Raw genomic sequence first — 17,004 nt, forward strand, 5'->3', positions numbered from 1 at the left:
CCCGGAACACTTTGGGAACACTTTTTTACCATACGCGTTTCTGTTCCCAAAGTGTTCCGGGAACACTTTGGGAACAGAAACACTTTTTCTGGAGCGTTACCATACGCACCCTCGGTGTCTATCCTTACTCAAGCGGATCGTTTCCAACATCACCAGAGGTCAAATTTTGTTCAAACCACATTTGGCCCACTTATCCTTCCAGAGTTGAGATGGCTTTCATGGAATTACTTTCCTATGGATTTTGAGCTGACCAATTTCTCCTTGAGGAAGCTAGTAATCCTTGACTTCTCATGGAGTGAAATCACGGAAGAATGGGCTGGATGGAGCTCGTCAAGGTACGATTTTTCAAATAAAATCAACATGAGTTCTTTTATTGTAGGTTATCTTAATTTAACCTGAAGAGCAATATGTTTTCTTTTCAGTTGGCTAAGAATTTGAAGGTCCTAAATCTGACAGGATGCAAAAACACTACAAAAAAACAGGTATTTAGCCACGAAAAATTTGCGACGGAAAAAATTCGTCACTAATTTCCGACGACAATAGCAATAAAATGAAGATTCGTTGCTATTTACGACGATATTAGCGACCAATTTTTTCGTCGCTAATTAGCTACAGATATAGCGACGAAATCAAATTCATCTCTAACTAGCCACGAAAATAGCGACGAAATTTTTTTCGTCTCTAATTTGCGACGAAAATACCCACGAAAAAAGTTTTGTCTCTAATTTACGACGACCATAGCCACGAAAAATATTTCGTTGCTAATTTGCGACGAAAATTGCAACAAAAACATTTCGTCGCAAATTAGCGACATAAACAGCCATGAAAAGCCTATTGGTCGCTATTTTCTTTGCGACGAAAATAGCTTCGTCGCCAAGTAGCGACGAAAAGGCGACGTTTTTGTCACTAATTAGCGACGCAATTTTCCGGTCGTCGCTAATTGGAACTATCAATAAAAAAACAAACAAAATATTAAAATGAGCGACGAATCATTATTTTCATCGCTAATTTAGCGATGAAATGTATTATTCGTCACTAATACGATAGAAATAAAAATAAAAAAGAAAATGTTCAATTTAGCGACAAATTCACTTTTTCATCGCTACTTTAGCGACGAAATTTTTTTTTTTGTCGCTAATATGATATAATAAAAATTAAAATAAAAAAATTATTAGCGACGGGCATTGCTTGTCATCGCTAATTAGTGACGAATGGGTATTCGTCACTAATTAGCGACCACCACGTTTTTTGTCGCAAATCCAATTCTTAAAACTTAGCAACGAAAATATCATTTCGTCGCTAATTAACAACAAATATTTATTTCGTCGCAAAATTAGAAATATGAATAAAAATAAGAAAGAAAATATTAAAATTACCGACGAATCACATTATTCGTCACTAATTTTATAGAAATATAAATAAAAAAGAAAATATTCAAATTAGTGACGAAATAATTGATTCGTCGCTAAATTAGCGACGAATATTTTTTTTCGTTGCTAATTTGGAGAGGAACTTCATGTTTCGTTGCTGATTGGCTACTAAGCACTTAGCGACGAACTTCATGTTTCGTCGCTACGTAGCGACAACAGTCTTTTTCGTCGCAAATTGGCTAGTTAGATGTTAGTGACGAATCACGTGTTTCGTCGCTAATTAGCAACGAAATTTGTTTTTGTCGCTAAATTAGCGACGAACACATTTTTTGTCACTAAAGTTGTCTCGCTAAATTAGCTCTATGAATAATTAAAAAAAAAAATTCTGAAATTAGCGACAAATGTGATATGTCGTCGCTAAATTGGCTCTAAGTTAGCGACGAAAGCTTTTGTGCGTCGCTAAAGCCACCGACAGTTTTACATCGCTAATTTAAACTTTCGTGGCTAAGTTCATGGCTAAATCGTATAACATGTTTTTGTCGCTAAATTCGTGGCTGAGTAGAATTTCGTCCTTTAAAATGACGCGACCTTGTGTCCCTGCAGTCTTCTCTTTCGCCCGCTCTCCTCTCTTCTCTCCTCTGTTCTCCCTTCTGTTTTGCCTTCTGTCTCTCCTTTCTATTCTTGTATGCGTCTTACGGTAATCATAGAATAAATTGGTTTTTATTTCGCTATTTTGTTCTGACAATTGCCACAAGTTACACATATCTTAACTAATTTCTCTTTTTTAGGTACCTATCCATTTGAATATCTCACAACCCAGGTGAACCTTCCAATTTTTATCAAATTAACCACTTTCCCCTACAAACAATACAATCGGATACTTGGGTAACTCTTCTTGACATTGTAATTTTTTTTTTTTCAATTATAAAGTAAAAGTTAAGCTCATAGATTGAAATAAGTTATGGCGTCTGTATAAAAAAGTGTAGTAATGCACAATTAGTGGCGAATATTTACGACATTATTCCGTTAGATTGTTCATATAGGGTTGCAGTGAACTTCGACGGTAGCTGGTGATGGAAGATGCCGTAGAATTAGCGACGAGAGTTCAGGTTCGTCACTAAATAGCGACGACACTCGTTCTTCGTCGCTAATTTTTTGCGACGACAGTAATATTTTCATCACTAATTTCCGACGAACATGGGTTGTCGTCGCTAATTGTTGCAACGAAATAAATATTCGTCGCTATTAGCGACGAACATGAAATGTCGTGGCTATTTGGTGACGAATGTCTTTGTTTCGTCGCAAATTAGAATAAATTATGCACCGTTTACTTCACCATTATCTTCTATCAATTGCCATAAGTTTCTTGTGTAATTGATCGGTGAATCTTATGTAATTTTTTTTTTTTTTTAAGGTACATGTCCATTTCAAGGTCTCGCAATCCAAGTGAACATTATAATTGTCATTAAATTGACCGCTTTGTATTAAAAATATTTCAGTGAAATACTTGGGTAAGTTTTCTTGACATGGTATTTTTTTTTCAACTTGATAGCATTTATTGTGTCACGGATAGAATTTTAATTTTGACGATTTTATGGTTTTTAATAAGAATATTATATAGTAGATATGATATTTTTAATATTATAAGAGATTTTTTAATATTTATACGGACACAATGTGTGACATTCTGAATTTCGTACCATTGTGAGACTATTGAATGAAGATTATCTACCGATGTACTTCAGTTTTATTTCTCTGGGATCCGACCAATCCCGATTATACCGACCAAAAAGGGAAAGGCTAAGGCACGACAATGTACGTGGACCTAGGAAACTCGAATGAGAATTGACATTTTGACCATAAGGATTGCTGAGGGAATATTTAGAGCTAGTAAAGGTTGATCTAAGGACGATTATGGAATCCATTACTAGCGTTATACGAGTGGAGCGCGGGTGATTCTGCTTAACCAATGTATAATTTGCGACATTTTCCTAAATTGGATCTTGACGATCGTGACCTAAGGGACTAGTAATAAAATTTCGCAATTTCATGACAACCAATATGATCATGACTTGAGTAAGCCTTAGAGTGATGAAAATCATTGAGTCAATAAGTGTAAGGTCGTTGCAAAAGCCGCCCGTCGGGTTGAGATGAACTGAAATTACGTTCGAAGGAAAATGAATTGGGAAATGGATTCTCGAAATAGGGAAAATGGAAATGAAGAATTCCAATTTTGGTCTTGAATCGGACGTCGCTTCACCGATAGTAGTTTGATTGAGAAAAATCTGAAATTTTGGACGACAATTATAAAATGACCATTTTACCCCTCAAGCATTAATTTTTGCCATAAGTGATCCAAGGGGCATTTTGGTCTTTCTTTCCCCTTGGCTACCGAAAATTGGATCAGAAAGGGGTCAATGGAAGTCAAAGCTTCTAGAGAAAATCTATGGATAAGAGTTAACCAAGATATTTGGACTTCATTTGACCCATGTGCTCTATTATTTTGTTTGGACCAAGCCAATAATGGAGACCAAGCTTCTCACACACTCTTTGACTTCAGTTGACCAGCCACTCTTGCTCTTCACGTTCCTGCCTTGCTGTTCTTTCATTTTCTTCACTTCCACAGAAAGTTGCTCAGCCCGACAAGCCCCGATTCCCTTTACTATTTCGGCCATAACTTCTTCTTCCGACATCGGTTTAAGGTGAGATCACCTCCATTTGAAAGCTTATCGTCTTATCTTTCTAGGGACATATTATGAGAAAAATTTGGCCCAGTAGATTTTCCTGTAGGTCCGATTGAATGGACAAAGGTCCAGTCGGGATTGAATCTGACCCGGTTTGAGAGAGAGCTCGCTTACAACGGTTTTAAGAACTCATTTTGCTTCAAAATTTTTGTGGGATGTTCTAGACATATAGTACTTGATTTGGCTGAGTTAGGATCTCAAATTTAGTTGAGTATTGATGAGTAATCATGGCTGAATGGAGATGGTTTTTGAGGAGCAGAAACTGCCTGTTTGCATGTCTGAGAGAATTGGATGAAGTGGAGATCTTCAAAGTTTTATTTTGACTTCAAATTTTCGGGGAACTCATGAGACATACAGAATAAGGTTTTACCAAGTTGATTTCGCATTAATTTGGAGCGTAGGATGAAATTAAGGACTGTTGCAAATGGTATAAGCAGAACCGGTTTCTGCTCTGTTCTGGGAGGGTGCTGTCCGATTCTGTTCAGGACTGGAATTGGTGTCGCCTTGGCTTGAATTTTTCGTTTAGACATGCTACGACGTATATGAATGTGTTATTGAGGAGTATATGCAGTGGATTGACGATTAGGGGTAGTTTTGTGGCTAAACGGCGCGATTTAACCTAAATCGTACTCTGCCCTGTTTTGGACAGAATTGATTTTGGACTTGGACGTTTGACTGAACGGTTGTGGCTAGCTCAATTAAAAAGGTAAATTGCCCTTAACCCTTTATTAAGACATTAGGGTACTAAGGGACCAATTTGTGATCCAATTGGGTGAATTATGAGGCAAGTTATGCATGATCGATTGCATTGAATGATTATATGGTATTTAATCATCTGTATGACACGAGAATAAATTATGCTTGAATTGGCGGGACTTATACTTGTTAACTTGATTGCATAGTGGTGCAATTTGTGCTGGGCCTAGTGTAATGTGGCCGTGTGTATTCTTGTGTGATAGATTAATTGTTCACTAAGTCGAGCTATACTCAATCATGAAGTCTACAAAATGAGAATTGTATTTGTGAACCTTTGGCCAATGGAAAGGTTTTGACTGAATTTGAGTATGATCGATTGGATTGCAAAGTCATGGACTATGGTAACCTGAGGCGTTATGACGCGGGTTATGAGATTATTTGTACCCCGATGCGTTATAACGCGGGGTTTTGATATTATCCCGAGGCGTTAAACGCGGGATTTGACCCGATGCGTTATTACGCGGGTCCCGACAAATATATATATAAACCCGATGCGTTATTACGCGGGTCTTGCCAAGTACCTCAAGATAGCCCGATGCGTTATTACGCGGATCTTGTTATAAAAAAAAAATAAGATTACTATACCAGTATGTAGAGCTTAGTTCTAAACCACTGAATGCCTGGTTATTGTGATTATTTAAATTGCCAATGTCTATGTCTGCACCTGCATCATATCTATATCGATTTTATTGACGTCTTCGGACGTCTTTGATTTGAGAAGTAGTTTGGAGGTACTAGTGGCTTAGTCTAGGGTTAGGGTTGATTTACCGAGATTTATTCTCACCCCGTCGTGGGATCCTTTTTTAGACCCCGGACCCCGAAGATGCTACCGGTTCGCCTGGGAGACCCCAAGGAGATGACCTCCACTTTTGATGAATTTCCCGATGGTAGAGGGTTTATGTACATTAGGAAGTGTACTACCGTCCGGGTGGATGAAAGAAAGGAACAGTTAGCACCTCATCGTTATGAGGCGTGGTATCGTCGGGTTAGGAACATTACAACAGGTCCACTAAAGCCAACAGAAGTCCCTAGAGGAGTAGTGCCCAATTGGTGTCACCCTATCCGAGATGATGTAGAGCTGGAAATTAGTATGGTTGGGTCGAGGAACATCCTAGAGAGTACTCATAAAGCTAAGGAGGACATAGAAGTGATTGAGATTTCTGACTCGAAGAAGGAGGAGGAGGAGGAGAATGCCATTGAGGTACGATCCGACAGTTCTTCTGATTACGACCCCGAAGCGGACCAAGACGAGGATGAAGATGAGACCGATAGTTCGGGGTAGTGGTGTTATTTCTCCGGGATCTTAGATGTCTTTTGCTAGAGACTTTTGACGAGACCAAGTGGATGTCCGTTGTATTTTGACCCGACCTTCCTGTAAGACTTTGATGCATATGTTAATTATGTGTGGGGTACCTCGATGTACCTTTTGTTTGTCACGGTTATTTATTTAGTTCCGCGTGTACATCTAATTTGAGTTTTATCATCGCCTGGATCCTGGAGTTTGACGATCGTAAAGGGATGTGGCGAGCACTAGGGTACACGGGCGTGACACAATGCAAAGAGACAGGGCTTGGATGTATAGTAAGAACTTACCCGGACGGACGAGGATTGACTAATGAGTTTCGTGCTGGGTTGGAACAGTTTTTGGAATTTGCTAGTAGTAAATTTGAGTTCATGGATAGAAATAAGTTAAGATGTCCGTGTAAAAGGTGCAGTAATAGTAAATTTCATGTGTGTGACAAAGTTAGAGAACATCTTTGTAGATTTGGGTTCACTCCGAGCTATTATAATTGGACTTGCCATGGTGAACCATTCATAGCCGATGAAGAATATCGAAGAAGTGATCAATTTTCAGTTGCAGAAAAATGTAGCTATTATAACCAATTGAACCCATATCGGAGAATGGTGATTGATGCTGCTGGTCAAAATTTCATTTCGGAATCGAATCATGCGAGTACTAGTTTTGCTCCTACATTTGAACAAGTGGGTACTAACTATGCATCACAATTGGAAGATGCGGGAGTAACGGGTTTTGATGAGAATGTACAAAACGAAACTTTTACATCTAATCCATTATGGGAAGTGTTGGAAGCAGCAGATGAACCTTTATGGGCAGGTTGTGACAACCACACTAAGCTATCGGTGACCGCAAGACCGTTAAACATCAAGGCAAAGCATAATGTGTCCGAGAATTGCTTCAACTCTTTTGTTGACATAATACGGGAAGCAATGCCTCGTGATAACATCATGCCAAATGATTTTTATGACATGAAGAAGCTAGTGGATAACTTAGGTCTTCCAGTTGTAAGGATTGATGTATGTAGTAGGGGTTGTATGTTATATTAGAGAGATGATGAAAATGCTGAATCTTGCAAATTCGGTGGCCAACCGAGGTACAAGATTAGCAGGAGGCGAGGTCATAATAAGAAGCGTAGACCATGTAAGCAATTATTTTATTTGCCCTTAATCCCCAGATTGCAAAGGCTTTATGCGTCTCAAGCCACGACCGAACACATGACTTGGCATGCAAATCATGAAACCGATGAGGGTCTGATGTGTCATCCTTCAGATGCAGAGGCATGGAAACATTTTGATAGAACATACCCCGAGTTTGCGATGGAGCCTCGAAACATCAAGTTAGGTCTCTGTGCTGATAGATTTGCCCCATTTGGAAAATCGGGAAAAAGTTATTCATGTTGACCGGTTATTTTAACTCCGTACAATCTTCCACCCGGTATGTGCATGAAGACACCTTACATGTTTTTGACATTAATCGTGCCCGGCCCGCAAAATCTGAAAAAGTTGATAGATGTTTATATGCAACCATTGATTGCGGAGTTACGACGCCTATGGGATGAAGGTATTTTTACATATGATGTTTCCACCGATCAAACATTTGTACTTGAAGGCTACACTTTTTTGACGATAAATGACTTTCCAGCTTATGGGATGTTATCCGGATGGAGTACAGCTGGGATATTAGGATGTCCGATATGTATGGAGAGATCAAAGTCATTCAGATTAAAACATGGTAAGAAGGCCAGCTATTTTGACTGTCATAGATAATTTTTGCCCATAAATCATACATTTTGAAGGAATAAGAAAGAGTTCACCAAGAATAGGATTAAAAGAACACCCCCACCATTGAGGTTGACCGGTGATCAAATTTGGGAGCGAGTGCATGACTTTCCGGTTGTTGTTGAAAACCCCCATGGCACCACTATTGCGTATGGAAGCACACATAAGTGGACTAAGCACAGTATATTTTGGGATCTACCATATTGGAAGACCCATGTTATTCGTCATAATCTTGACGTCATGCATATAGAAAAGAATGTTTTCAACAATGTCATAAATACCGTGATGGATGTCACTGGAAAAACGAAAGACAACTTGAATGCAAGAAAAGATATGGGAGTTATTTATGATCGGCCAGCACTAGATGTGGATGCAAATAGCAGGGAACCAAAACTAAAAGCGGTTTACACATTGGACAGGGAGCAAAAACGGGTGGTTTGTCAATGGCTGAAATCAGTGCGATTTCCTGATTGATACGTTTTGAACCTCGAGCGATGTGTTGATTTGAATGAATGTAAGTTAACAGGTATGAAGAGCCATGATTGCCACATATTTATGGAAAGACTAATTCCAATAGCTTTGAAGGAACTTCTACCAAATTTTATATGGGGCGCCATCACGGAGTTAAGTAATTTTCTTCATGATATTTGCTCGACAGTGTTAAATGTATTACACATGGAGAAGCTGGAGAGAGATATTCCAATCATTCTTTGTAACTTAGAAAGGATATTTCCTCCATCGTTCTTTGATTCAATGGAGCATTTCTTAGTTCACTTGCCTTATGAGGCCAAAGTTGCGAGTCCCGTCCAATTTCGCTGGATGTATCCATTTGAGAGGTAAAATAATTTTTTAACAATTTTGAAATTATTTTAGCACTTATTGTGTTATGAAGTACTTTTTCCTATTCCAACCAGGTTCTTATATCATTTGAAGAGAAAAGCGAAGAACAAGGCATGTGTTGAAGCTTCAATTTGTAATGCATATATTGTGGAGGAAGTGACAACATTTGCATCATATTATTTTGAGCCGCACGTGCAATGCAAGAGGCGGAGAGTAGGAAGAAATGATGAGGGGTCCATTGATCCCAATTGCAAATCATTCTCTATTTTCAATTATCTTGGTCGATCAAGCGGCGCATGTAAGTTTCGTTATTTAACAGACGAAGAATGGCGGACAGCCCATACATATATTTTGCTGAACTGTCCGTAAGTGGAGCCATACTTCGAGTAAGTGTACTTTTGCAATTATATTTATTGTGTGTCAAACATTTGCTAATATATAAATGGTATTTGTTAATAGGATTTTTCGAACTTCATTGTATGGACTACCATCAAATGAGTTTCAACGTTTGTGTGATGAAGAATTTGTAGCATGGTTCAAAACATATGTAAGCTGCGTATGGATGCAAAACAAGTTATTCATATTTTATAAATTATTATTTAAAAAATTATTACTGACTTTGCGTGTATGACTTCGGGTTCACAGTAATCATGATCAAGTTGAAGAGCAAGGATTGCTATATCATCCGTCATGGGGTCCACAAAGAAAGGTACGAACTTGGCCAACATATTTCATAAACGGGTACAATTTTCACACTCGAGAGTATGGCATGGGAAAAGCCACAATGAATAGTGGTGTGTGTGTTCGGTCATCTAATGGTGGTCGTGCGAAAGATTATTTTTATGGCTTGTTGGATGAAATCATAGAGATAGAGTACCCTGGACCATTAATGCGGGTTGTGTTATTTCGGTGCATGTGGTTCGACCCCATCGGAGGAATGAAGGTCCATACGAAGTTTAATTTGGTTGAAGTAAATCACAAGAAAAAGGTATATGAAATATGAACCATTTATCTTGGCACAACAAGCAATTCAAGTATATTATACATCGTATCCTAGTTTGAAACGCGATAAAGTTGATTGGTGGGCTGTATGCAAAATCCAAGCACGAAGGAAAATCGAGGCACACCGGAAGGATACATCGTATCAACAAGAGGAAGTTTGTAACACGGTTAAAGTTGAGGAATACAACATTCCGACTTTACGAGATCCATTTGGAGCAATGATAGATGTGGATCCATCTGAAATTCGCAAATCAAATGCACATGGTGATGAAGAATCTGATTTTGCGACTCAAGATGAAGATGAATACGAAGACGAAACCGAAGATGAAGATGATGAAGATGAAGATTAGGATTTTTCACAATTTTAACTAGTTATGTGTAATTATTATTATTACTACAACGTTTGTTAAGTTAAATGTTATTATTATAATTTTGTTGTTATTATTATTACATTTTTTTTATTGACTACTACTGTCGAAGACTATTGTTATCCGTAGTGAAGTTAGCGACGAATATAAAATTCATGGCTAAGTTTGCAACGAAAAGCAATTTGTAACCAAATATTAAAAGAAGAATTCGTCCAAGGAATAGCGACGAAAAAGAGGATGTGCGTGGCAAAATTACCGACCAACCATACATTCCGTTACCGATTTCGATTGTCAATTGGCGAGGAAAAGGGGATGTGCGTCGCTAATTAGCGACGACTAGAGGATGTGCGTCGCTAATTAGTGACGACTAAAGGATCTGCGTCGCTAATTAGCGACCGATAGATAAATTCGTCGCTAATCTAGTACGCACAAATTAGTGACGAAAAAAGTCTTCGTCGCTAATCGACTAAGCACAAATTAGTGACGGAAATTTTAATCGTCACTAATTAGCGATGAATAGTTAAAGTCGTCACCCTTAATTTTAGCAAAAACTCACTCCTTGTGAAATAGTGTTTTTTTTTCCCTTGCTACATGAGATCTGCATGCGGTGAGGGGCGTCGAGCACAAAATTATTAGAGGAATGCTTATGTGATCGACTATCCCGAACTTACAGCTTATTTTGGGCCTTGAAAAAAAAATAAAAAAAATAATTTAAAATTATTGAATGGTCCGTTCTTTCAAAAATTTGTGGTTTAAAACATGATGTTTTTCTCATAAATCACAATTTATTATGCTAGCAAAGCTCAAATTATAATCTAATGTCACGTCAAATATGGGAAGGCCAAATGCAAGTCACTTTACATGCATTTAATTTCAATACAAGCTTATTAATTCATGCAATTGAACTCCCATGTTTTTTTCATCGGACATACCTAAACACTTTTTGTCTTTTCCCGATGCCCAAAAGGTGACGCACTCTCCTCGCCTCCCGTGTCAAATTTGATTCGTACTCTAGAGATGACGATAGTGTATAATCTTTGCGGTATCAAAGAAAGTATCCTAAATATCTCTCAAACATAGGAAGGTATCTAAAATATCTCTAACATTGGAAAGGAGCCATCGCCCTTAATTTTCAGCATCTCTCTCCGTCGAGGCCCAATTCGAGGTGATTAATTTTGTTTTGGTTGAAAATTCAAAGGCGAGTTAAATCGAACGAAATTCGTATGACCTCTCCACACCTTAGCTACTAATACTAAATCGGCTCGCAGGTAAAAGAAGAGTAAGAATTCCGCAGCAGGAATCGAGTAATTTTCGAGTGATCCAAGAGCGTCACAACATTTATTTGGCTAATTAGCGACGAATAGAGGATCTGCGTCGCTAATTAGCGATTAATATAGGATGTGCGTCACTAATTAGCGACGACCAATTGTGCGTCGCTAATTAGCGACGACTAAAGGATCTGCGTCGCTAATTAGCGACCGATAGATAAATTCGTCGCTAATCTAGTACGCACAAACTAGTGAAGAAAAAAGTCTTCGTCGCTAATCGACTAAGCACAAATTAGTGATGGAAATTTTAATCGTCACTAATTAGCGACAAATAGTTAAAGTCGTCGCTAATGGTATATGTGTATGGCGACGAAAGTAATATGTTCGTTGGTAACCAACGACGACATGCGTAGGCGTCGCTATTTAGCGACGAAAAGTTTGTTCTGTCGCTAACCTATACTCTTTTGCGTGCGTTTTTATGGACAAAATCCCCAATTGCTTGACCTAATTTGTAACTCAACCCTCTCCTTCGCCCAACTCACCTCTCCCTCTCCCTCTCCCTCTCCCTCTCGCGACTGTCGACCGGCCAAAATCCCCAATTGCTTGGCCTAATTTCCAACTCAACCCTCTCCTTCGCCCGACTCACCTCTCCCTCTCCCTCTCGCGACCGCCGACCGGCCAAAATCCCCAATTGCTTGACCTAATTTCTAACTCAACCCTCTCCTTCGCCCGACCGACCTCTCCCTCTCCCTCTCGCGACTGTCGACGGGCGTATCCCTCTCCCTCTTGCGATCGCCGACCGGCCTATCCCTCTCGTTCACCCGACTCAACCCTCACGGCTCGCCGGATTAGTCGCTGGAGTCGCCACCGTGGTTATTGGCCACCCCTATCATTGGCCACCCCTTCGACACCGTCAAGGTAGTTCCGCTCTCCACTTACTCTGCGCTTCCCATTTGCTTCCATGTGGGTGTTACGGGAAATCAAAATCCGGAAAATTATATTTAGTCAATCTCATCGTTTGCTCAATCAGAAGCTTCACTCCGAATGGAGAGAAAGTGAAACCAATCGGCCAGTCTGTCGTTAAAATTTCAAGCTTTCTTCATTGGAAGACCTCGGTTGTAGACGTCTTGTTGTGACGATGTGGCGAGCTACGTGCCCGACCGGCTAATATAATGTTGTAAAAATGCTCTTGGAACTTCAGAGCTTGATCCGAACTTGCTTGAGAGTTGTTGAAGGTCACTTGTTGGAGTCACGTATAGTTCCGGTTGAGGCCATGTTTGGAGTTTTGATGGCACGGTTGGCATCGCAAGTTGGTGAGACCAATGGAAAGAAAGAGGCTTTGTGCATTACCTCTGTATTTATTTAGTGCGTGAGTAGGGCATTCCTTCGATTCTAGAGGCATTAGTTGTTGGAGTGACATTGACTCAAAGCAGAATGTAGAAAATGAGGAAGTCCTAACTTCACGCAATTCCATGTTTTGGTTAGAGTGTGTGTCAAATAAGTGAGATTGCCTTTTCTCACTAATTTGAGGAACTTGCACCATTACGTAAACGAGAAATGGCTGAAAGAGTAATGAATTTAAGAAGCCCAATTGGCGACTTACGCGATACAATTTCTTTTCACGGGTTTGGCATGATTTTTAAAAATGTTAAAAAAAAACTCTTAAAGAATCAACTTGAATTAATTTAGCTCAGTTTAGTTCAATAATTTGACTTTCTTTTTTCCTTTGCTGATACATACTCTTATTTGCAAAATTTACAATAGTTGATAAAAGGAGGGTTTAGTGCTAGTGGATTTTGATTCTTTTTACCCACTTCCCATTTTCCATGTTTACTCTTTTCTTTGCACTTTTATAGTGAAAACTTATCAAAAAAGTCATAATATGTGCATATTTGACTGATCGCCAATTAGGGATTATGAAGTGGACCTCGAATCTCGCTTAGGAAAAACCCAGGTGAGTTTTAACTCTTCGCATTATGCTTTCTATGGTATTTGTTATATTACTTAGATAGAACTTACAATTAACTTTCAATAGCATTTCTTTAACGGAGACAGCCATAGATTCTTTCAATTTCTCAAGTTTCTCACGTGCTCTCCGAACCAAAATGGTAAGTTTCGTGATGGACGTCATTATGTGTTCCTAATACATGTGTCTATTTTTGCTGATATTTCTCTAACATTCCTATTTCTCAGTATTATAGACGTGGAGGTCACATGGGTGGTGCATTGTCACAAGGAAGACCAGCAGCCGCTTCCCATTCGCCTTCCCCTTCCTCGGCCTCATCCCCGTCCCAACAATCTTCCCCTTCCCTTTCATCTCACCCTCCACGACTACATAGTAACCCTCCATCCGCCTCGGTTCCACCTTCTCAAGTGGAACAATCGAATGATCGGGAGAGCTTAGTTGCAGAAGATAGCCGGCGCATGGTATGCCCACAGGGAGACTCGTAAGTACTTCAATTTTTTAAGTAAATGTAATATTTAGCCTATCGTTTGGGTGGTAGATGCGGGATGTAAACTCAATTGACCTTGTTTACAGATTTGAAGATGCTACGGATGTCGTGCGGGAACTTAATAAAATAGTGAATAACTATTGGAGAGGCCCGTGGATTAGTTACAGTAGCGCGCCAAAAGAAGTAAAAGACTTGTGGTGGAACGAGTTCAAGGTAAGTTTTTTGTTTCAATTTTCTCAAAAACTAAGTTCGGCGTAATAAAGCTAGTTGTTTTTCTATTGATTACAGCGGAAATTCAGCTGGGATAAATCGCAAGATAGTGAAATTAGAAGAATATTTAAGAAAAAAGCTGGTGATCACATCCGCAATGTGATGAATAAAGCAAAGACAAAAAAGGTGAAGCCACACTTTATTACTGGTGAAGATTGGACCGAAATGAACAGAACTTGGGAAGGGGAAAAAATGAAGCAAAGGAGTGAACAAAATGCCAAGAATCGAGCTTCTAGATCTAGTGAAGGGTCTTCAACGTCTGCAACATATGCTGGGGGTTCTATTAACATTGGGGAGCATAGAAAGAGATTGGTAAGTTTGTTAAACATGTAAGTTCATTTAATTCAATTACTCATTTATGTTTCAATTTTGTAGGCACATGATTTGGGGACCGAAACGACGTATGCAGCTACATTCGAACGCGTTTTTCAAAAGAAAGATAAGACGTGGGTTGGCGACCGAGCGAAATCTGTTAAGGTATGTAAGGTTATACTTTTGACTTTATAGAAATTACAATGAAAACCATGAATGCTTGCAATATTTATGGCGCTTACATATATGAAGTTATTTTATTTTCATATTTATTTTGTTGATGTAGGAAAAATATGATGAGCTTTTAATGAGTGCGGCTAGTGGCGATGATGGTGGGGATGCGTCGAGCCAAGCAGCCGACAATATGGCAATGTGGGTGGAGGCGTCTGGTGGGGTGAAGCGAGGAAAAATATATGGGTGGGGGAACTTGTCAAGGGAATTGGTCGCAAAGGATGATGGAAGTTCATCCTCCAATGCGGCTGCTTCAAGGAGGAGACGAATCGATGAGGAAACGGCACAACAAGTGAGCCGACTGACACTTTTGCTTGCAGAGAAGGACGAACAAATGAAACGGCAAGAAGAACGATTGTCACAGAAGGATGACCAAATCAGATATCTGCAGGCTCAAATGGCAATGGTCTTGCAAACCTCAACATAAATCCAGCTGAGGTTCCTCCTATACCTCCGGCTAATGAAACAGGTCATGGGCACATCGAGGAGCAGCGCAATGATGATGACATTGACGCTGAGGATCTTGTCCGTGATTTAATTCCATAAACAACATGTTTGCCAACATCATAGCTTATTTTTACCTTTGGTGAGACTCCTCTATCTCAACTATATGTAGTATGATAACTTTCAAGCTCCCTCGTTGTTTCTTTTCATGCACCTTCAAAGTTTACAAAAATATATTGCCGAGTCATTGGAAAAACCATTTAATGTAAATGTTGATTGTCTGTGTTTAGTGAGCAAAGAAGAGGAGAGACACAGATTGGTGCAATAGGCATTGGGAGCGATCACTTGCAGGTGTTGAATGTCCTGTGGGTGTGGGATGGGGGCTCTGCTTGTTCTGAAATCAATTTAACGTAAATGTTTCGTGCCGTCTCGATTTGGTCCCTGTTTGCCTCGAGGGCAATAAGAGCAGGGGACAGCATTTTGAAGGTCCCTTTCAACGTGGTAAGTTATTGTTATAGGTTCAGGTAAAGGATAGATTGATTGAGAGAACCATACGTAAGTTGAATTCTCTACATTCAATTTACAGGAAATATCACCAGATGATCTCCTTCCTGAAATTAGGTCCTTGAAAGTAAGGAATGTGGCTAAACTTGCTGCCGTCATCCTGAAAGAACAGAAAATGGGTCAGGTAATGCTGTTGTAGCAACTTCTGTTTTCCTAAACTTCCATGTACAGCAGTGCTGTGTATTTCTTTTCGCATTGCAGTAGCTCTGCAGTCGATCAGTTTTTCCTTTACTTTAACAGGATTCTGAATGGGCTCCTTGTATAAGAAGTCTTCCTCAGCCCAAGGAGATGCATAGCACGGTCTGAATGTCTTACTAAATGTTCTTCCACTCTAATTTTCAAAATTTGTTCTTCCTATTTTATCAGTGCTGCATCTGTATAGTCTTGGGAATGTTAAATACATCAGGTATTTTCAAAGTTAACTTCATTGAGAAAGCTGGAGGTCCTCATAATGGTTAAGTAGGATTGGGATTTCATTGCTGCTTTTTTGTATAGTCAATGAAGAGTAGTAAAATTCTAGCTTCTATTTTCCTTCTTGAAGTTGTATCATATTATAAAGATAATAGTTAGGATTTTAAATATTCAAACAATAGTAATACAGTTGAATGTTAAGAACAAATCATCTTGCCATAAATTGCATCCCTTGCAGCAAGATTCACTAGCTATATTTATATTTTGGACAGTGTGGTAGGGATAAATTTTTGCTTCCTGTGGAGGCTTCATTAGTTCAACAGGTATCTGTATGGAGCATAATTATCATGGGAAATGGTAACAAGTTTCAGAGTCTGAAAATCTGTTAGTGGTTGGTTAACATATATATATATATATATATATATATATATGTATATATATATATATATATATATATATCAGGTGAAAAATCAAGATTAGGAAAACAAAGAAATTTTTTAGATCTGTGCTTGTAAAATAAGATGTATTTCAAACTATTCTACTCTCAGGATTGGTAATTTGGCAGTATTTATGTGTCTTTGAATCCTCATACTACCCTACTAGCACTTAAGGCCATTATCGAAATGGAAGTTTAGGTGCTTCAGTTTTTAATAAGCATACAGCCTACAGGAAGGTTGGTGTGGATTTTGAACATGGCTACAAAATGGCTCCAGGTATTCTGGAACTGTGAGGAGTTGGAGATGATTAACGAAAGCTTGGTCTATCAAAGAACCATTGACAAGAAGGTTGGAATGGAGAGGGAATTTTCAGTCCTTAGGCATGTAAGTATCTGGTGTCGTCCCCCAGCAATATTGCTTGTATTGTTGACGCATATGATTAGGAACAAATGCATC

At 39.1% G+C, this 17,004-nt stretch overlaps 3 protein-coding genes across 4 annotated transcripts in view; all 3 read left to right on the plus strand.

Annotated features, from left to right (window-relative positions):
* LOC115754060 (disease resistance protein L6-like) overlaps positions 1-4,409 on the plus strand; it is a 97,873-nt gene extending 93,464 nt beyond the window's left edge. The window contains exons 5-6 of the mRNA XM_048275634.1: positions 423-482; positions 4,356-4,409. Of these exons, the coding sequence (XP_048131591.1) occupies positions 423-482; positions 4,356-4,409 (114 nt within the window). The remainder of the gene's footprint in view (positions 1-422; positions 483-4,355) is intronic.
* An 8,960-nt stretch (positions 4,410-13,369) lies between these two features.
* The window catches only part of LOC115754058 (elongation factor-like GTPase 1), a 31,398-nt gene continuing 27,763 nt past the window's right edge, over positions 13,370-17,004 (plus strand). Inside the window, exons 1-2 of the mRNA XM_048276831.1 lie at positions 13,370-13,380; positions 14,026-14,031. The gene's annotated coding sequence lies outside the window, so the exon portion shown is untranslated. The remainder of the gene's footprint in view (positions 13,381-14,025; positions 14,032-17,004) is intronic.
* LOC115733800 lies at positions 13,839-15,215 on the plus strand. Of its 2 annotated transcripts, XM_048276833.1 has the most exons (6): positions 13,839-13,873; positions 13,966-14,092; positions 14,168-14,461; positions 14,525-14,626; positions 14,748-15,148; positions 15,179-15,215. In XM_048276833.1, the coding sequence occupies exons 1-5, from the start codon at positions 13,851-13,853 to the stop codon at positions 15,117-15,119; spliced, it is 918 nt and encodes a 305-aa protein (XP_048132790.1). In that variant the 5' UTR covers positions 13,839-13,850; the 3' UTR covers positions 15,120-15,148; positions 15,179-15,215. The 2 variants fall into 2 exon arrangements, with proteins under 2 accessions (XP_048132790.1, XP_048132791.1); XM_048276834.1 differs by lacking the exon at positions 14,168-14,461.

This window comes from Rhodamnia argentea, chromosome 3 (assembly GCF_020921035.1).
Source record: "Rhodamnia argentea isolate NSW1041297 chromosome 3, ASM2092103v1, whole genome shotgun sequence".
Lineage (NCBI taxonomy): Eukaryota > Viridiplantae > Streptophyta > Magnoliopsida > Myrtales > Myrtaceae > Rhodamnia > Rhodamnia argentea.

Coding starts and splice junctions, on each gene's coding strand:
- LOC115733800 (XM_048276833.1), top strand. CDS start 13,851: ATGGTATGCCCACAGGGAGACTC. Junction 14,093..14,167: donor TGTGGTGGAACGAGTTCAAG/GTAAGTTTTTTG, acceptor TATTGATTACAG/CGGAAATTCAGCTGGGATAA. Junction 14,462..14,524: donor GGGAGCATAGAAAGAGATTG/GTAAGTTTGTTA, acceptor TCAATTTTGTAG/GCACATGATTTGGGGACCGA.